The sequence below is a fragment of the Dreissena polymorpha genome, unplaced genomic scaffold (assembly GCF_020536995.1).
Source record: "Dreissena polymorpha isolate Duluth1 unplaced genomic scaffold, UMN_Dpol_1.0 chrUn092, whole genome shotgun sequence".
In the NCBI taxonomy this organism is placed as follows: Eukaryota; Metazoa; Mollusca; class Bivalvia; order Myida; family Dreissenidae; genus Dreissena; species Dreissena polymorpha.
Genome location: NW_026273406.1, coordinates 82724 through 104157, shown reverse-complemented (window position 1 = coordinate 104157; position 21434 = coordinate 82724). Strand labels below are relative to the sequence as shown.

General features: G+C 38.2%; 1 protein-coding gene and 1 long non-coding RNA gene across 9 annotated transcripts in view; both read right to left on the bottom strand.

Moving 5' to 3' along the window:
- Positions 1–1870: 1870 nt before the first annotated feature.
- Positions 1871–21434, bottom strand: part of LOC127864056 (spectrin alpha chain-like) — an 81276-nt gene continuing 61712 nt past the window's right edge. For 3 of the 8 annotated variants that reach the window (XM_052403739.1, XM_052403738.1, XM_052403740.1), the window contains 18 exons: positions 19456–19640; positions 17802–18016; positions 17144–17242; positions 15080–15200; positions 14235–14588; positions 13661–13897; positions 10789–10833; positions 9461–9597; positions 7839–8028; positions 7493–7672; positions 7074–7186; positions 6494–6514; positions 5261–5315; positions 4567–4661; positions 3818–3973; positions 3209–3355; positions 2728–2875; positions 1871–2168 (listed from right to left, as the gene is read on the bottom strand). In XM_052403739.1, the coding sequence (XP_052259699.1) occupies positions 2043–2168; positions 2728–2875; positions 3209–3355; positions 3818–3973; positions 4567–4661; positions 5261–5315; positions 6494–6514; positions 7074–7186; positions 7493–7672; positions 7839–8028; positions 9461–9597; positions 10789–10833; positions 13661–13897; positions 14235–14588; positions 15080–15200; positions 17144–17242; positions 17802–18016; positions 19456–19640 (2624 nt within the window). In that variant the 3' untranslated portion in view covers positions 1871–2042. The remainder of the gene's footprint in view (positions 2169–2727; positions 2876–3208; positions 3356–3817; positions 3974–4566; positions 4662–5260; positions 5316–6493; positions 6515–7073; positions 7187–7492; positions 7673–7838; positions 8029–9460; positions 9598–10788; positions 10834–13660; positions 13898–14234; positions 14589–15079; positions 15201–17143; positions 17243–17801; positions 18017–19455; positions 19641–21434) is intronic. The other 5 variants (XM_052403742.1, XM_052403744.1, XM_052403743.1 and 2 more) reach the window with 3 other exon arrangements.
- Positions 20611–21276, bottom strand: LOC127864058 (uncharacterized). The gene is made up of 2 exons (XR_008041411.1): positions 21016–21276; positions 20611–20713 (listed from the first exon to the last, which is right to left on the bottom strand). It is a non-coding gene; the product is annotated as an uncharacterized LOC127864058 (long non-coding RNA).

Sequence of the window (21434 nt, the reverse complement as noted above, 5' to 3'; positions counted from 1 at the left end):
CAGACAGACGCACACACAGACAGACGAAGCGGCGACTATATGCTCCCCCCCAAATAAATTTTGGGGTAGCATAAAAAATTCTCCGCCCCCTGGTGGCCATGTTTGTCAACCAACCAGAACCAGTTTTGATCTTGTCCAAGATATTATTGGGACAAATCTAAGTTTCATGAAAACCAGACAATCAATACGGCCTCTAGTGTTAACAAGGTTTTACTATAGACATACAAGGAAAAAAGCCCCCGCCCCTCTGGTGCCCATTTTTTTTTACTTGTACCAGATATCATTGGAACAAATCTTCTGACCAAGTTTCATCATGATCGGACAATAAATGTGGCCGCTTGAGTGTTAACAAGGTTTTACTATAGCCATATAAGGAAAAATGCCCGGCCCCCTGGCGGCCATGTTTTTCAACCACCTGAAACCAATTTCGAACTCATCCAAGATTTCATTGGCACAAATGTTCTTACCAGAACGAAACTCAAACTTTATATGTCTCTCATGCAAGGAAATATAACTCGTGGCAGTTTGCTATGCCCATATAAAAAGCTCACATACTAAAGTCAATTAAATATAAGCACTAAAAAAAATCCTAAGGATAAATTCCGGAAAAGTATTATTTAACAAACTTCCCAAGTCCAAGGCCTGAAACTTCTTCGAAAATCAATGGGCCGGAACAAAACTCAAACTTGATGTAGGTAGACTCGCACACCAAAATCAGGAAATATCTGCAAGCTTTAAGCAAACAAGAGCTGTCTCCATCGGAAGACACATGCCCCTGAACAACACTTTTTCGAAACATAAATGCAAATTTCGAAACTTAACGCGGACCCCAAGTTCAAGGTCAAGGGGGTCAAAATTTGTGTGCGTATGGAAAGGCCTTGTCCATATATTAGAAACATGCATACCAAATATGAAGAATACGTCTGAAGCGACATAGAAGTTATGAGCATTTTTCGAAACCTAAACGCTTAAGTGTGACGGAAGGACAGACAGACGGACAGTGCGATCACTATATGCCCTCCTTCAGGGGCATAAAAAGTCTAGAAACTGTTATGGTAGAGAAAATGTCCAAGGCCAACTGTGCCAAAAATCAACAGACCAGAACAAAACTCGAACTCGATCTGTAACTCATGTGGATAAACTAACATAAAAAACAACAAGCAAATGGCTCATAACTTCGGAAACAGAATGCCGAACAGATAGTTTGAGTGCTTTGTGCCACCCTGCCGGGGGCATTAAGTGGTCACCTACCTACAGCAGTCTCTTTGACCACTCCCAATGGCTGGCTTCTGTACACAGGTTGGACTATAGTGTTCTTTTATTTCATGTTGTTTCCTTAAATTTGCAGTCAATTTCTTCAAGTTCATATGCATGTTATTTGAAGCGAGGTTTGTAAATGTAAATATTTTATCTTGAAATACCTGAAAAAATTGTTATATGGTAAACATTAACATGGTTTTTAAAGGGATGCATCTCACACCTTAACCAGTTGTATTCTTAAATAAAAACCATATTTAAACACCATTTACAAGAAAGTCATGTTCAGACAAAAGTTTATTCAGATCTTTCAACTTGTTCTTTATTGTTTACATGATATTTTAACATAAAAACCAATACAAGAAATAATCAATGCTTGTTTACCATTATTTTTCTTGCTCACTCAACATGCCAACTAATTATAAATTAAAATAGCTTATTAATTTGATTTTTCTTTTTCTATTTTTTTCATGAATAATCCATCTTTCTGGTGTTAATTTATTTACTAGTATAAAAAGTGAAGTAATAAAATGAATATAAGTAATTCTCCTTGATTTCACTTAGTAAAGCGTATACATTGAAGCTGGAAGATAAAAATACAAATAAAGGAATAAGTTCATAAATTAATGCCAATACACCATATGCTACTAGATACAGCATTTGCTACACTCACAAAAAGCAATGGTTACATACCACAAAACACAGTATAAACATTATATTTTGAATAAAATGAGAATACAATGCCTAAACCTATTATAAAGTCATTTTTCGTGTCACAATGTTTGCTAGTTCACAAACATATTTGCAGTAAAATCTGCGTAGTCGTACGCATCAGGTATGGTGCGTCCAGTGCGGTCTATGAAAGGTTTCATACGCTGTATACAGTAGTCTGCCTGCTCCCTCGTCAGGTTCTGAAACAGACATACATTGGAACGTGAGGTTAAATATAAGAACTAAGTATTGTCTCTTTAATCCTTTATCACTCAGATATGCACTTAAACACATCTGTTGTCCCTTAGAAAATCAAATTAGATATAATTAATATTTTCATACAAGATTCAAGTTTTAAAGGCTTTATTTCCGACTATAAGGTACTGACAAGCAGCAAACAGCATAAAACCTGAACAGACTGTGAGTTACTCCAAGCTAGTCTCGTTTTATGCTGGTTGCATATAGCAACTTTTACTTGGCTTCTGAGCAGGAAAGTGTTAAGTCCATGCAGCGATAAAACAATTATAAACCAATGCTATATCATCGTGTTGAAATGCTATGGGATTATTTAGTACATGGTCCTTTACAGCTCTTTCACATTGAAGAACAGAATAATCATAACAGTAATAATTATTTGTGCATTATGTTTACATTTAAGACTTACATTTAACTTAGGAATGTTTATAGTTCTGTGGCCAGAAATGAGCCATAAGCATAGTACTAAAAGAAGTTGTAAGGTGTGAAATGGTGGATACTCACGGCATAGAGCTCCTGGGAGGTGATGTACGGCTTGTCCCCGGACGTGAGGGCCCTGAACGCCTGCTCCACCTCAGAGCTCGACTGCACGTTCTCTGTTTCACGGCTGATCATGAACGCCATGTACTCCTGCAGAGACACGTGGCCATCCCTGCAACGGAAAACACAACACCAGTATAGATGAATGGTGAGATGAAGGGTGACATATGGCAGGGGGAGTGTTGAAATAGGCTGCTTAGGGGGAGTGTTAGAATAGGCCTATAGAGTGTTGGAATAGCCCTACAAAATGATAAAATATGTAAGATGAACGATGCCAGAGATGAAACATTTACTGTCAGCATTTTTAGCATATTTTTTTATAATTTTGTGTTAGAGAAGCAGAAAGATCCACTCCCAGGATTTTGCTCTACTATTATAAATACTTAATTTTTAAAACGCAAAAATTGACAAAATAGTGAGAAAACCAAAATATTGTTATGCCCACCTGTTGGGATCAACCATGTCCAGTATGGCCTGGAACTCAGGGTCAACTTGACCCTCCTCCACAACGGGCAGGTCGTATCCAAGGGCGCGGAGACAGGACTTGAACTCCTGATGGTCCAGCTTGCCAGACTTGTCCTTGTCAAAGTGCCTGCAACAACCAACACGCAGTCAGTGAGCGCTCAGAAATACAACCATGTAAGGACATTATAACGTACAAACCCCCCACTTTACAAACCCTTTCCCACTTCATTAGATACGTATTTCAACACATCTGTAGTCCCTAAGAAAGTTCAATTTAATGTAAGACCTTTCTTACTAGATTCAAGTTTTAAAGGCTTCAATGCCAACATTTAGGTACTGATGAGCAGAAAACAGCATGAATTACGCTTTTCATAGTGATGTATAGATAACCAGGCAATGATTGTTTAAAGGTAATTTATTCTAAATGACAATCCAGTCAAAGCAGAAAGTATCGTCCCTGATTAGCCTGTGCGGAATACAAAGGGACAACACTTGACGCACTCAATGCATGTGCGTCAAGTGTTGTCCCTTTGTATTCCACATTAATCCCTGATTTTACACAGCCTGGCTCATCTGAACATGAACTTACTTGAACATCATGGAGAACTCTCTAAGGGCGTCCTCAGACACTCCACTGCGGTTGCGCGCCTGGATCTGCTGGTCAAGGTTGTGCTGCATGCGCATACCCAGCTGGTCTAGCTGGTCCCACTGTTGGGCTAGACCCACTGTGCTGTGTTCGGTGTACCTGGGAACCAGAAAACAAGGGGCATAATCAGATTGCAGTATGGGAATGGAAAACTGCCATGAATTTTATTTCCTTGCTGAAAGCTCTCTATATGCTCTCTTTATATATATCCATGTGCACAGAAGCAAAATGTCAATTATCTTTGGCATATACAATCAAGATAAAATCATCTGATTTCAACAGAAATTAAAAAGTAACTGATAAATTAATTTCATCAAGAACAAAAATCTAATACGCAACTGCTTTCAAAGGCATCAAAAGAAATCTCAGTTACAATTACTTCATTACACATGCAATGGAAAACTAACATACACAAATAGCATTAATTATTTATGCACGACGTAACAGTTTTTGTTTGATTTGTATATGTGTTTTATATGGGCTGTGCTCTGTGAAAATGGGGTATAATGCATGTGCGTAAAGTGCTAAGAGATTTTCTTTAAACGATACGTATCATAGAAGCGGAAAGTGTCATCCCTGATTAGCCTGTGCAGAGGCTTATCTGGGATAGTACTTTACGCACATGCATTAAACACCCTATTCAAAGAGCACAGCCTATATTTATGTATAGTCTTGTTTCCATGGAAACGTACCTGTTGTCCAGGATGAGTCTCTCCTCCATGGCTGCCCCCAGGTCCTCTATTCTCTTCAGCTGACCCTTCTGGGAGCGTACCTCCACCGCCTTTTTCTGAAGGACACACACAGCAAAATGTTGTACATTTTTACAAAGGGAGTCTCATCAGGGAAAAATTGGGCTTAATGCATGTGCATAAAGTGTTGTCCCAGATTGGACTGTGCACTTTGTGCAGGCTAATTAGGGTTTAAGTCTTAACTGGAATTTGTTTAGAAGATACTTTTAAAAAAGAAAAGTTGGGACTGCACAGGCTAATCTGGGATGACACTTTACACAATGCATTAAGCCCAGTTTTCCCAGAGCATAGGTCACTTACTAAAAAGCTCAGTAGGCTGCTTGAAACTTGAGAGATGCTTAACTCACATATCTGACAGCAACATAACGTCCATTCACCAGAGTGAAAGTCATATACGCACTGTTACATAAGTAAAACTTGAAACAATACTGTCAGAAAGAATGTCTGACATTGATTTGCTCTGTCTGTGACAAGTACCACAGAGAGTCCAGCACACCAAGGGATTTCGCACCTTAAGCCTATAGGCGAAAATAACAGGACCAGAACCAGATAATCAGTTTGGTTTTCAGTTATTTTGGTTCAATTATGGTTCAGTTCTGAGGGAGTAAATTGTATCTTGATTGGAAGAGTTGCTTACCTTGGTAGCCTCTAGCTGATCTTCCAGTGTACCAGACCCTTCCATCATGGCCGACCTGTAAACACACATCATCATCATCATGCAAATGCTTTGGTAGAGAATTGTCTTTGATACTCTTCATCTTATTAACAATAAACCAAGGAAACATCCCCAAACATACAGAAAAATAAGTAAAATGCATAATATCAAATTATATTATTAAATGGACTTATCTCCTCTTAATTTCTATGACTGAAAAAGTTGTACCTTTGATAAATTATTTAAAGATCAAATACCAATAGAATTTTCAGATTATATTAGTACGTGGTAGTAACAACAACATTAATCATAAATCAAGTCCTGTCAGAAGACTACACAACTCGGCCAGGCACTAGAGGTTTAGTATCTAACTGTGGAGCATTCCTGCACACGCTATCTTATGTGAGCAGCCTCTGCTGAGGTGGGCTGGCAGGGTTGAAATCCTAATAATAGACCAGGTCAGCCTCAAAAAGCGATTGCAGAATGTACAGGTCAGGCACTACAGCAGCAAAGGGTTGACTCAAGAAGAAATTTCTCACTTATTGACCAGCCCTTCTGCGCTACATGACAAAGAGTAATCGTGAGTTGGTAATTATGTCAGCAAGTTCCATCTTGCTGATCAGTCACTAGTATTTGGATCACAAGAAATTACTGTCTGGTATCCATGGGAGACGAGTATGCTATGGTAACTAAATTGGGGACACGCCATGCATCATACTGGCAAAGAACACATGCTGAACTTATGAATAAGAACAGTCTCCGGGAACACATGAATATCATTGCTAATCTTGAACTGCAACAACACCAATCAGCAGTCAGAATCTTCAGCTTACAACAAACATTTTGTCACATGCCTACAGATAGCTATCTTGAACTTAGCCCTTTACCCCTTAGATACGCATTTTGACAGATTTGAAGTCATTTAGAAATTTACATTTGATTAAATACCTTTCTTACAACATTCAAGTTTTAAAGGCTTCATGTCCAACCCTTAGTTACTGATGAGCAGCAAACAGCATAAAACCTAAACAGACTGCGACTTAATCGCAGGCTGTTCTGGTTTTATGCTGTTTGCAAAAGCCATTTTCACTTTGCTTCTTATGGGAGAAAGGGTTTAATCAGCAACTATGTGTAAGATTGACGTGTTTTGTATTGATCAACTAAAGGTCAGGATGCAAGTTCATGCTGAAAACTTAGCAAAAATGGAATATTAACCCTCCGTCTAACAGCCACATCCTAGAAATAGGAAGGAAACATTGTTAGCAAATGTCTGTTAAAGACACAGCACTCAGATAGTGCAAATTGAACGCAAACTCTATACTAGGTGGCCCTATATTTATGTAGAAATGTATTTCAAATCAATCCTCTTGTTATCTCTTCAAGTCTTAACATCAAAATAGAAAAAGAATTGGAAATACCCTTGTATATTACGATCTGTATACAGTGTAAATTCTGATAGTCTTTATTTACAACAAACATAAGAAGTATACATCAGATAAAAACATGTGCAGTTCAAAAATAAAGATTGAATAAAAGTGTGCAAATAACCTCAACAATGCATGTAAACTTTCATCCGATGAGTTATAGGCCCATGAATTAAGACTCTCATTACAGAAACAGACCAGTTTTCCAAAATTATTTCACTCGCCCTGCCGGTTGGCTTGTCAGCTCACAACTGAGCCTGGCTCTGAAATAACTGGGATTAATAAATGAGCCGAAAGAATGGTCCCAGATTAGTTTTCCCACAGTGAGGCTAATATTAAGACTCCAGTAGTAAGAAGCCGTCAGTACATACCTGGTGTCCGTAAGCCAGCCATGGAAGGCGTTGGCAGCCTGTGCAAACTGCTTCCTCAGCTGATCATTCTCCTCCTGCCTCTGTTGCTCATTCTGCAGGTCCACATCACGCTCCTGTAACAACACAAACACATTCATTGGTTGCTAAACAAAGCAAACATCACAACCATATTTACTGACTTGAATCTGATGAAACTGTAAAGTGAATGAATGTTTTCTCTGGAAGCTTACACATGACCCTTGTATATGCAACACTTAATACTGTGTATCTCGAAATCCCTTAATTATAAGAGTATAAATACTCCTATATCTCACACTGCCCTTTGTGCAAGTCAACACTTTACATGTCTCTCACTGCCCTTATCATTCAAAGTACCATACTTCCATATCCCACACTGCTCTTATTGCTAGAGGGCGTACCTTGATGATCTTCTGGAGGTTGTTCCACGTGTCCTGCAGTGCGTCCATGGTGAACCAGGTGTATGGGTTGGGGCCAACGTTGAAGCTCTTGATCTCCTTGTCAAGGGCCGCCAGCTGGTTGAAGTCATCCTGGGCCGCCTCCAGAGAGGCCTTGAACTGCTCGTGGTTCTCACGCAGATGCTGGGGGAGGGGGGAATAATACAATTAGTGCAGGAATTATACAAACAACAAAGCTGTTTTTCCAAAACAGCAGTGCTTTTTAAAGTCATATAATCGGACCAAATTAATACAATATTGTAAACCAACGCCCAATTAACAACCAAACGATCTCCCTGCCAATACTTACCCTGATTTCCTCTACCGAGTTACATCTCACTGGGTCAGTCAAGTCCTCCTCAGCGTTCTCAAACCAGGAGTTGAAGGCCGAAGCCTTCTTAGCGAAAGCCAGGTAGAGGTCCTCAATCTGGCGGTACTGGTCCTGTAACCGTAGCAACGTCTGCTTCCTCTGGTCAGAGTCGTCCAACAGTTTTTTCCATCTGGATAGAAGTTGTACATAAATTTAATGTAAGTATACTTTACCAATTTTTTTCATGCATTTCATGTACATATTCAATATGAATGTGAAAGTTAAAAACAGCTAATTATTTATGTACATTAAAGAACCTTTTCCCAAAAAATGACATAATATCAATCAATCATGTGTTATTCTTTTGGTCTTATATCTAAATGTGCAACAATTTCTACACATTTCTACAAACTCTTTACATACATTTTCATCAATCATAATACAAGTAATTTATTTTGCTTTACACCCAACTATGCAACAATTCTATCTTTAATGCATACACCTTTAATAAATATTCATTTAAAATAACATAATATTATCTTTTATCCTAATATTAAACTAGTGTAACATTTTCTACAAGTCCCACTGATTGATTCCCACAGCTGGTTACCTGCTCATGACATCGTCATATCTCTTCTTAATGGACGCAGTCTTACCTGCTCATGACATCGTCGTATCTCTTCTTAATGAACGCAGTCTTACCTGCTCATGACATCCTCGTATCTCTTCTTAATGGACGCAGTCTTACCTGCTCATGACATCCTCGTATCTCTTCTTAATGGACACAGTCTTACCTGCTCATGACATCGTCATATCTCTTCTTAATGGACACAGTCTTACCTGCTCATGACATCGTCATATCTCTTCTTAATGGACGCAGTCTTACCTGCTCATGACATCGTCATATCTCTTCTTAATGGACGCAGTCTTACCTGCTCATGACATTGTCGTATCTCTTCTTAATGGACGCAGTCTTACATGCTCATGACATCGTCATATCTCTTCTTAATGGACGCAGTCTTACCTGCTCATGACATCATCATATCTCTTCTTAATGGACACAGTCTTACCTGCTCATGACATCGTCATATCTCTTCTTAATGGACGCAGTCTTACCTGCTCATGACATCGTCATATCTCTTCTTAATGGACGCAGTCTTACCTGCTCATGACATCATCATATCTCTTCTTAATGGACGCAGTCTTACCTGCTCATGACATCATCATATCTCTTCTTAATGGACGCAGTCTTACCTGCTCATGACATCCTCGTATCTCTTCTTAATGGACGCAGTCTTACCTGCTCATGACATCGTCGTATCTCTTCTTAATGGACACAGTCTTACCTGCTCATGACATCCTCGTATCTCTTCTTAATGGACGCAGTCTTACCTGCTCATGACATCGTCATATCTCTTCTTAATGGACGCAGTCTTACCTGCTCATGTCATCATCATATCTCTTCTTAATGGACGCAGTCTTACCTGCTCATGACATTGTCGTATCTCTTCTTAATGTACGCAGTCTTACCTGCTCATGACATCATCATATCTCTTCTTAATGGACGCAGTCTTACCTGCTCATGACATTGTCGTATCTCTTCTTAATGGACGCAGTCTTACCTGCTCATGACATCGTCGTATCTCTTCTTAATGGACGCAGTCTTGGCATGCTTGGAAGCAATAAGCTGGTCCTTCAAGATTGTTATGGTCTGTATGCCCTCCTTCTCGAAAGCTTGAAGGCCGGCATCGAAAGTGTCCTGAATAGCAGTCATGATACACAGATGAACAAGTAAGGAAATTCAGTGAATCAGGAATGTACGAACCATGTTCTGGGAAAACTGGGTTTTATGCATGTGCATAAAGTCATCCCAGATTAGCCTGGGCAGTTTTCACAGGCTAATCTGGAACCACACTTTCAGCCTACACTGATTGTTTAGAAGAAACATCTTTAAAATGAAAAATTCCATGAAGGCGAAAAGTGTCGTGCCTGATTAGCATGTGCGGACTATGCAAATGCATCAAGCTCAATTTTCCCAGAACAAAACTCACATAAATGTGTCCAGTTGCTTAAAACTTCAACAGCCAATCAAGCTGACAGTCTGTTATGTTTGTCTGGATTTCTTACACTATTCGACCGTATTTCCGCAATATAATGGCAGTCCGTAAACATACTTAAACTTTTCCTGGGAAAGCTGATTTATGAGTACTTAATTCACATACTTATGCCCTCAGAGATATGGCAATAATGGCCACAAAAAATGCATAATTATTCGCCCAATTGGTGCAAAAAAATATACCATGTGCCTTCTAATTTAAATGTCACATGGTACCTTTATGCACCAAATGGGTGATATATAACTTACACATGCAACATAACAACATTAAGAATTATTTACTTATTTAAATATAAAATTGCAGTTAAATTTTGTTAACCTTAAATTTTTATAAATAATTCAAAATTTCAACAGCTGTAAGTTGATTGGCCAATAGAAGTTGCGCGCACCTGTCTCCAAGATGTCTGGCCTGCAGTTATGGCCATTAGATGAATGTTAGTACCATCTAGAATGATATTGTGTTACAATATCTGAAGCATGCAGAAAAACTTACCCAAAGCCTTAGAGATAATTGACATTAAACAGAATTTAAATAAGAAGACAAAGTTGAGTGCTTAATATTTCTTATGAACTTACGACAAACATAAGAACAGCTAAGAACAGGGCATTAAGGTGTGAATACAGGATATTATATAAGGTATGTATGATGACATATAATCTATACATGGGAAAATCATTTAGAAGGTGATACTTGGGGATGACACAAATATAAATATATAAATGAACAGAAGCAGTGTTTAAATAGTGTTGTATTTCATGTAGGAAAACAGTGTTTTGCCAGTAATATGTTCATATTGTTCAGGGTGGGATATTAATGCTGGGGGTGAAAGCTACCTTCTTCACCATAAGGTACCCTGTCAGTGAAGCTGCTTGTCTCATCTACAATACATGCAGTCACACAGCCAGACTACAGCAAATGTTTACCCATGCTTAACCCGAGCTTTTTCATATTAACCCTTTTCATCTTATATACGTATTTTTACGCATTTGTAGTCATTTAGAAAGTTACATTTAATTAAATACCTTTCTTACTAAATTCAAGTTTTAAAGGCTTCATTTCTAATCCTCAGTTACTGATCAGCAGCAAACAGCATAAAACCTGAACAGTATGCGAGTTACTCGCAGGCTGTTCTGGTTTTATGCTGGTTGCAAAAGCCATTTTCACTTTGTTTCTTATTTGGGAAAGGATTAATACCTCATCACGAATATTTTTATCTTAAAATTAGTGTAATTTGTAATTTGACCATACACATGGCTACATATTTTTTTGAATGACAAATTGGATGACTTTATTATGGTTGGATGACTTCAATGAAATGAAATGACATCCCATGAGTAAACAATGATTTCTAAACATGTTTTGGTATGCATAAACAGATTCTATGAATAAAAGAAAGACTTTTAGTTCAGTAGTTAATAACACTAATATATATTAGCCAGTATATGTGTTGATTTCTTTTTTTACAAGTTAGCTGTTAGTACTGACCACAATTAAACGAGCTATTGCCAAGCAATATATGTCCCCTACCGGCTCCACCATTGTCAGAAATTCCACCATTGTCAGGAAAAAAAATCTTTTTTTTTTTTTGTTGCCATAGCAACCAGAATTTTTGACGTAGGAACAAAATGAAATGACATGCATAATGTCCATATTGCCATCTATCCATGTTTAAAGTTTCATGAAAAAATATTAAGAACGTTTAAAGTTATCGCAGGATAAAAAAAATCCAGCATTTTCAGCAGTTTTTTTAGTCTATTTGTTGCCATAGCAACCAGAATTTTTGACGTAGGAACAAAATGAAATGACGTGCATAATGTCAATATTGCCATCTATCCATGTTTCAAGTTTCATGAAAAAATATGAAGAACATTTTAAGTTATCGCAGGATCCAGAAAAAAACACCATTTTCAGCAGTATTTCTAGTCTATTTGTTGCCATAGCAACCAGAATTTTTGATGTAGGAACAAAATGAAATGACGTGCATAATGTCCATATTGCCATCTATCAATGTTTCAAGTTGCATGAAAAAATATTAAGAACTTTTATAGTTATCGCAGGATCCAGAAAAAATCACCATTTTCAGCAGTATTTCTGGTCTATTTGTTGCCATAGCAACCAGAATTTTTTACGTAGGACCAAAATGAAATGATGTGCATAATGTCCATACTGCCATCTATCCATGTTTCAAGTTTCATGAAAAAATATTAAGAACTTCTTAAGTTATCACAGGATCCAGAAAATTGTGAAGGACAGACAGAGCGCAAACTATAAGACCCCTCTGGTGAAACTGGTAGGGGACAATAAAGAACAATGTAGCAAAACATGCTGTTACATAGAGCTGTAACGATTCACCAATCATTCGATTCTATTCGATTCCGATACCAAATGGTCCGATTCTATTATTTTCCATTCGATTCAGATTAAACTATTTGCTGCTTATTTTGCAAACTATTTCATGTTTGGTTTGTCCAGAGTATGAATTACTATGTAGGGTATTTGCTATTAACTTATTATGTTGTACATTTAAAGTGTTTAAATTGTTAAATGAAATTTAAAACCGCAACATTGTTTTATAAGTAACAAATTTATTTAACAAAACTTCCTGTTGGGTTATTCTTAAATAACATAAAATGCACAATGTACCACATGTGTTTAACAGAAAAAAAACATGTAAGTATATAAACAACTTCCAGTTGACTTCTTAACAGAATGCACACAGTTTAGGAAACAAACCATATGGGTAACTTACGTCAACAAAACACGTTTTGCAAGTTGCCTTTGCATCAGAACCTTCGCGAAACCCGAAATGTTCCCATACTTTTTATTATAATTTTGACGATGCGTCTTTCGGCATGGTTGAAGAAGCTATTTTACCGGCTGATGTATTGCTCAGCATGTTATTCATTCATTCATTGGATGCCATATTGACTATTGACCAATCACAAGACGTATTACAAATGACAAGAACATTTAGACGACGGATTTGGAAAGTAAGGTTTAAAATGCGGATCAATCGAGATTGTAGTGAATCGAATCGAAATTGGCCGTATTGGTATCGAAAACGAATCGGCGGCATTGAACCGGTTTTTCGATGCATCGAACCAAATCGTTACAGCTCTACTGTGACACCATTCACCAATATTAAATAATATACAGCTAAGTAAAAGCCAATAATATCTGATAACAAAAACCATCAACAACAAATGAAAAATAAACCTTAGCTTTAAATTTGTGTAACAAAGAAGCCTAGAACATCAGCAATAATAGAAAATAATCCCAAACAAACATAATTGCTGCATTTTAGTGACCATGACAAGGATTTGGTCCAGTTGAACAGACTAACATACCCTGAGAAAACCTCCCCATAAAATATGCGCCCCACTCTGATAAAACAGCGCTTAATGCATGTGGGTATAGTGCACTCCGCACAGGCTAATCAGGGACGACATGTGGGTAAAGTGCAGTCCGCACAGGCTAATCAGGGACGACACTTTCCGCCTAAATTTGGGTTTTTGCTAAGAAGAGACTTCATTCTAATGAAAAATGTTATAAAAGTTGAACCTGTCGTCCCTGATTAGTCTGTGCTGACTGCACAGCATATCTGGGGCTACACTTTACGCACATGCATTATGCCCAGTTTTCTCAGAACACGACTCATATAATCACAATCAAGCCCAAGTTACTGATAACTAACAGCCCTCCTACCTGTTTAGTGAGCAGTGTCTGTACAGAGGACAGGTCTCGCCCATACTCGTCAGACCGGACCTGCGTCTCCTTGTCAGCTATCCAGCTCTCCACCACGTCCGTCTTCCAGATGAACTGCAGGAAGGCGGAGTTGTCTATGAGCCCTGCCTTCCGGAGAGCAGCTGCCTCTTCAAGGGAAGATAACTTGTCCTGCAGGCCCTTGATACGCTGGGCGATGCTCTCACGGTTGTGATTGCCCTGGAAAGAGTAATAAATATTAATAATATAAGTATAAAATATATCATATACATAGAAATATATACATTAATAACTTGTATGTTACTCTTCTACTTTCATCAAGTATGCTGAAACACTATCATAGCCTATCTTAAAAGTCCATAGGAGGGTATTTACAAAAATATATTATTGCTGCCTGGCATATGTCATATTTGTAGAAATATTCAGTAAATTGATAACATAAAAGTAATGCAGTAAAATTCTCATTGAAGTATACAACATCTATGTGACTACAAAGTGTCAAAGTGCGTATCTGAGCTTGAAAGGCTTGCCATGACAATCAATCCCGCTGGTTTACCTCATGCATGAGCTTCTCTCCCTCCTTCTGCACCTCCTGACAACGATCCCTGTGCACGTGGAAGTCCGTCTCAAATACTTCATGCTTCTTCAGCAGACCCTGGACTGCAGCCATGGTGTCCCCGAGGTCTCCACCAGACAACAGCCTCTGTTTCTCTGCTATCCACGCCTCCTCCTCATCTACATTGGCTGAGAACTGCTGAAACGCATGAGACTCCTCCAGCATCTGGCCTCTGTTCTCGGCCATGTTCTTGAGTTCCTCCCAGCTCTCGGCCAGCTGCTCCAGCCTGTGCTGTATGTCGGCCGTGTTGATGTCAGACTCACTGATCAGCTTAGCTCCCGTCTCCTGCACCGCCTGAAACAGCATAGCAGACTTTCAAAGAGCTTGTTTGCGGGATTGTGCTAATGAGGTGCTTTCTGGGAAAACTGTGCTTAATGCATGTGCGTTAAGTGTTGTCTCAGATTTTCCTGTGCAGTCTGAACAGGCTAATCAGGGACGACAATTTTCGCTGCTCTGATTCTTATCCTATGATTAGTCACATATTGACATGCAGACTGAAGCATGAATATTGACAAAATGTAAATGATTTTAAAATCATAAAGCTAAACTATGCCACCGCGACACTACACTTGTATGACAGGCAAAACTCTACTTATATGACTTATGGCTACACTCTACCATTATGTTTACACTCCACCGGTAAGGTGGGCTACATTCTACCATATTGGCTTCACTCTACATGGCAGGCTACACTCTACCGTGACAGCTACTCTACCTTCATGGCAGGCTACACTCTACCTGTATCATCAGTATGGCTACACTTGACCTGTATGGCTACACTGTACCTGTATGGCAGGTTCGTGGCTGGCCAGCTCAGCCTCAAGACGTCGGTGTTTCTTACGAAGATTTTGCACACCTGTCAAGTCCTTCCCATAGTCCTCTGAACCAACCAGCAGCTTTTTCTCCCTGTAACACAAACAAGACCAAGTGATAAACTCAACAGAAATGGGCAGTGAACATACCTTGTAAAACATCAGAAGCAGGGCTGTGATCGTGGAACCACCTGATTGTAGGGAAATACACAACCACTCTTACTAGGTTGTTAACCAAGATCATTTGGAAACAAGTTGTAAAACTAGCTGAAAATAGGAGAAATAAAACCCAGATAGGGCATATTTACATTATGATACAATGAGCAGCATCATGTCAAAATGGGTCTTATGCCATATGCAGAAAGCATAGTTCAAACCATCCTGCGTATAGTGCAGTCTGGTCGGGAGTTACGCTGTGTCTGCTATGAAGACAGGCAAGGTGTAGCGGTCTCGTAAGCAGACCAGACTGTGTGGACTATGTTATCGTAACCTCTGGTATGTCAATGCATTACATATGAGCACTTTCACATGTTCACAATATAAGGAACAATGAGAATTGACATTATTTTGTAAAATTTAAGCTTCAGTCGCAAGTTTAACGTGTTGTTAGATTTTATAGACGAAAGATCCTATGAAAGTAAACTGTGTTTTAAGTCTGATTTATTTTGTAAACACAGCATGCTAATCATGTCACATTTGGCAATACTAGTTCACATTTCCTACAAGTTCAATTTTTTTATAAGAGAAGTAGAACATATTCTGCAATCAAATACAAAAAAAAAGATTTATAGAGTGAAAGTAAGTAGCTTAACACAATCTTGTCACAGGTGGAGGTCAAAGTACATATACCATTGAAGAACAGAGAATAATGACTTTCGATTAATTAATTTAAATATTACATGGAACAATTCACAGTATTTGAAAGTGACATGCTCATACTTAATAATTAGGCTGTGCTCTGTGAAAAGGGGGGGTTTAATGCATGTGTGTAAAGCGTCGTCACAGATTAGCCTGTGCAGTCCGCACATGCTAATCAGGGATGACACTTTCGCCTAAATTGTATCTTTGCTAAGAAGAGACTTTTTTGCACAGAAAATATCATAAAAGCCGAAAGTGTCGTCCCTGATTAGCCTGTGCGGACTGCACAAGTTAATCTGGGACGACACTTTACGCACATGCATTAAACCCCTTTTTCACAGAGCACTGCCTAATTGTAGTTTATATCCCATAGGGCATGACATGACAGTATTGTCTTTGAGACCAGATTTGTATCAGGCTATAGAAAGACTCCAAGACAGGCTGGACAGAGTAATGAGTTCACAGGCCTACTCACCCAGTTACTAGCAGGGCATCTAAACTAAGAGTGGCAAAATGTACTCAAATAATATCATAATATTTGCCATAACAAACTCTGCATTTCGTATAAACAAATCACCTAAATAATTCATATTCCAACATGCTTCTTCCTCAATTTTCTAGAGATAAAGAACACCATTATAAAATTTAAAGTACTGAAAAAATGATGTTGTGATGCTGACCAGAATATAGTACAATGTGTCTCTTGTCCCTATTGCAAAAACATGACCCCTGTTTATCAACAACTTATATCTCTAGATTGTACATAAATAAATCTCTAGATTGTACATACTTCAATCTCTGAATAGTATATACTTTAATTTCCATAAAGTACAGATTTTAATCTCTAGAATTTACATACTTAAATCTCTAGATTGAAGACACTTAAATCTCTAGGCTGTAAATACTTTAATCTATTTATTGTACATAATGAAATCTCTAGACAGTTGTTTTTTTCCTGATCTCTGTGAAGCTGCCTTTGTGTCCTCATTTTGTGAAAAAATCAATCGCGATCTTTTAAAAATTGTTAAAACGAGTTGAAAACTGTTCATAATTAGGAAAAAATGAGTCGCAAACTTTTTAAAATTGTGAACTTCAAACTTCTTAAATTGAGAAAACTTCAGTCTCAAACTTCTAGTTTGTAAAAATCAGAAATTCTCTGAGAAGCCTTGTTGTACGTACTTGATCCAGGCCTCCTCATCATCAATGTCTCTCAGGAACTGGTGCATGGTATTGGCCTCATTGAGACGAGTCTTTCTCGTGATGGCAAGCTCCTTGATCCTGAAATGAACATATACAGGATCAAATTTTAATTCTGCATAGTCTTTTTGAGAAAAAGGTGATTTCCAATAAATGTTGTCTTTTAATATTTCCTATATTCAGTCTTTGCTCTTTTAGAATAAAAAGTTTCTGAAAATTTCTTATACAGTGCAAACCCACTCATTTTATGTTGTTCGTAATGCTAAATATTTCACAGCAACTATATGAACATTATTTCTCATATGACTTGAAGATAGTCATTATGTCGACCCCTCTGTTCTTATTTTACAACACAATATTTTGTTCTTGCAAAAAATTCCTTTAAACCTTTACTACTTAGATCAGCATCTTTACAAGTTTGTAGTTCTTAAAAAAACATCAATTTAATTGAAAGACCTTTCTTCAGATATTCAAGTTTCAAGGGCTTCATTTCCAACCCTGATATACTGATGAGCAGCAAACATTATAGAACCTGAACAGACTTTGAGTTACTCGCAGGCTGTTCTGGTTTTATGCTGGTAGTGTATAGCCATTAAAGCTTCGCATCAAATCAGGAAAGAGTTACCTCCCCCTAACTTACTTCTCGTATCTCTCGTTGATGGTCCTCTTGCGGACCTCGATGCTCTCTGCGTCCCACACGCCGCTCTCGATGAACTGGTCAGCCTGCTGGTTGAGGTCCCTGATGCGGTCCTCGTGGGCCGCTATGTCAGCCTCCAGGAGCTGGTGCTTCTTTGCAAGGTTCTGTACGGAGGCCAGGTCCTTGCCGTACTCCTCACTAGCCAGCATCTGCTCAACCTAAAAAATATATGCTTATGATTATCATTGATGAAAATGATTATATGCAATGAAGTCCCACTTTCAGAAAACTGGGTTTACTGCATGTGCCTTAAGTTTCCTCCTAGATCAGTCGGTGCAGTCTAAATAGGGAAAATACTTCCTACATTTATGAACTTTTTGGTTTAAATACAGACTCTTATTAGTGAAAATCCAGTAACGTCGGAAAATGCTGTCAGTGACTAGCCTGTGGGGAGTGCACAGGCTAATCTTGGACCACACTTCATGCAGAAGCATAAAACCCTTTTTCCAAGAGAGAGACTCGTAAATAAATTATTAGTTTAATTGTGTGAAATACCAGAGAATTGTAGTCAGAGCTCCAGATAAGGGTCGTATTTTCGTAATTACGAATTATTTTCAAGTCCGTTACGTATTTATTTTGAAATCTTGTCGTACCATTAAGAATTACAAAATCAAGTTACGAAAAATATTTTTACATCAGTTCGTATCGATTTTGATTGAGTTCTTTTCGCATATTAAAGATCTTTTAGGTGCTTATATAAAATGGTTATCGGGTTTGTTTAACAAAGTGCATTTTTTCCAATCAAAGCGTGTACAGTCTATCTGTCAAAAAACAATGGCGGCGCACAGAGAGCATCCTAAAAAACTGCAAAGCGTGCAAAAACAGGCTTTTAACATATTGTACGCAAAGTGAGCCGAAGTTGAATGTTAAGAAAGACATTATAGTAAAGATCTTATACGATGTTGTATGTTCAGTTGCCGAAACAGTCGGAAAAGCTAAAAAAAACGCGACACGACGGGTCCAAACTTAAGCAAGAAAACATTGAACGAGTGGAAGGGACAATTCCCATGGCCAATAGTTGAAAAGATTGAAGGGGAGACTTGTTTTAAATGTGAAATATGTAAAAATTCATCTAAGGCATGCAATCTTAGCACGGTTTGGGCATATGAAGGTATTTGAAAAATAAAATTGTATAATACTGAATAGACACTGTTGAACTCGTTTAAATTAAGTTGCTAGTATGTTTATTTTTTAAATAAAAATAACCATTATTATTTATTTTTAGGTCATTTAGAAAAGTTAAGAATTATTTTCCAAAACTTAGTAGTAATGTTAAGAATAAAATTTCTTAGTTAAGCATTATTTTTGAAAATCTGGTAGTAACGTTAAGAATTTCACAAATCCTTATCTGGAGCTCTGGTAGTGCTACTTAAAAACTTGAAGAATTATTTTTGTTAAATAAAATGAAATCAATTCTATAACCACATCTTTTATAATGATTATACTGATTGCATAACCAAACCTTTTTAATTGAAATATTTTCAAGCAAGAAAAAAATATTCTTCATTTTTATGGTCAATGTCACAGACCAAACACTCTAGAACATATCTGTAGCGATCTTAATCATTAAACAAAACCTCCTGGTGCATTCATGTACCTCTCCAAGCCAGAACTCAATGTCCTTGACCCCTGCGTTGTACGTCTGCTGCCTGCTGGCCTCTTTCAGTTTCTCACTCTTCTCTGCTGACTTGTCCACCAGCGTCTCCCACTGCTCTGCCAGGCTCTTCAGTCGCGCCTGCACCGCCGGCTCTGAGCCTGCGCACTTGTGCTTGTCTATCAGGGCTGTCAATGAAAGGAGTAATACAATGATATGAGCCTAGTTTTCTGAAATTGGTTTTAATGCATGTGCATAAAGCGTTGTCCCAGATTAAACTGTAAAGTCCAAGCCGGCCAATCAGTGTTTCACTTTCAATCTTCACTGCATGTTCACTAAAGAGACTTCCTTCAAATGAAATATACAATAAAAGCAGAAAGTGTCGTATCTTATTGGCATGAGAAGACAGCACAGGCTAATCTGGGATGGTACTTTACCCACATGTATTAAGCCTTTGCATGCTGGGAAATTTGTCGTTTGCTAAAATGTTGTCTGCTATATTTCTAAAATGAGCATTTTCTTCAATTTTTTTCAAAGAATACTATCAGAATAGCAAACAGTTTGGATCCTAATGAGACGCCACGTTCTGTGGCGTCTCATCTGGATCCAAACTGTTTGCACAGGCCTTCAAAATTCGGTTCCCGCACTGAAAGAGTTAAGCCCAGTTTTCCCTGAATGAGATTCACACCTGTACCACAACTCACAAGCTTAACTTTGATCAGGATGCTCAAGAATAAATGCAGGCAAAAGCTTACAAACTTAAAAACTTTCAATCGATATATACCTTTATCTTAAGTGAAACAAGAGCGCCGCATGACGGAGCAATATACGCCCGATTCGTGTGCCATTGGAGATGATACACTGATGATTGATGTATTAGTTTTGGAAATAAGCAAAAAAAAATTTCAAAAATCGCGAAAAAAATAAACCCGATGAAAATATCGCAAAATAAAACTGGATAAAAATATTGCATAAAAATATTGCATGTGTTAATCGGTTGCATGTCTCCAATCAGACCTGACTGATATATAATCTATATACTACCTCTGACCAAGTTTGGTGAATTCAACTTGAACTAGAGCTTTGTCACTGAATGTGACTTATACCCCCATACCACTTTGACGCAGGATAAAAAGTTGTTTAAAAGTTTCGGATGAATACAATTTGAATTAGAGTCCGGACAAAGTGGCGCCGTTGAAAATGCACTAATTGACCCTATGACCTAGTTCTTGACCCGACATGACCCATATTCGAACTTGACCTAGATATCAACTAGATGCAACTACTGACCAAGTTTGGTAAAGATCGGATGAATACAATTTGAATAAGAGTCCGGACAAAGTGGCGCTGTTGAAAATGGACTAATTGACCCTATGACCTAGTTTTTTACCTGGCATGACCCATATTCGAACTTGGCCTAGATATCAACTAGATGCAACTACTGACCAAGTTTGGTGAAGATAAGATTTATACAATTTGAATTAGAGTCCGGACAAAGTAAAATGCACTAATTGACCCTTTGACCTAGTTTTTGACCCAGCATGACCCATATTCGGACTTGACCTAGATATCAACTAGATGCAACTACTGACCAAGTTTGGTGAAGATCGGATGAATACAATTTGAATAAGAGTCCGGACAAAGTGGCGCCGTTGAAAATGCACTAATTGACCCTATGACCTAGTTTTTGACCCGGCATGACCCATATTCGAACTTGGCCTATATATCAACTAGATGCAACTGCTGACCAAGTTTGGTGAAGATCGGATGAATACAATTTGAAATAGAGTCCGGACAAAGTGGCCCCTTTGAAAATGCACTTATTGACCCTATGACCTAGTTTTTGACCCGGCATGACCCATATTCGAACTTGGCCTAGATATCAACTAGATGCAACTGCTGACCAAGTTTGGTGAAGATCGGATGAATACAATTTGAATTAGAGTCCGGACAAAGTGATGCCTTCCGCCCGCTGCCCGCCC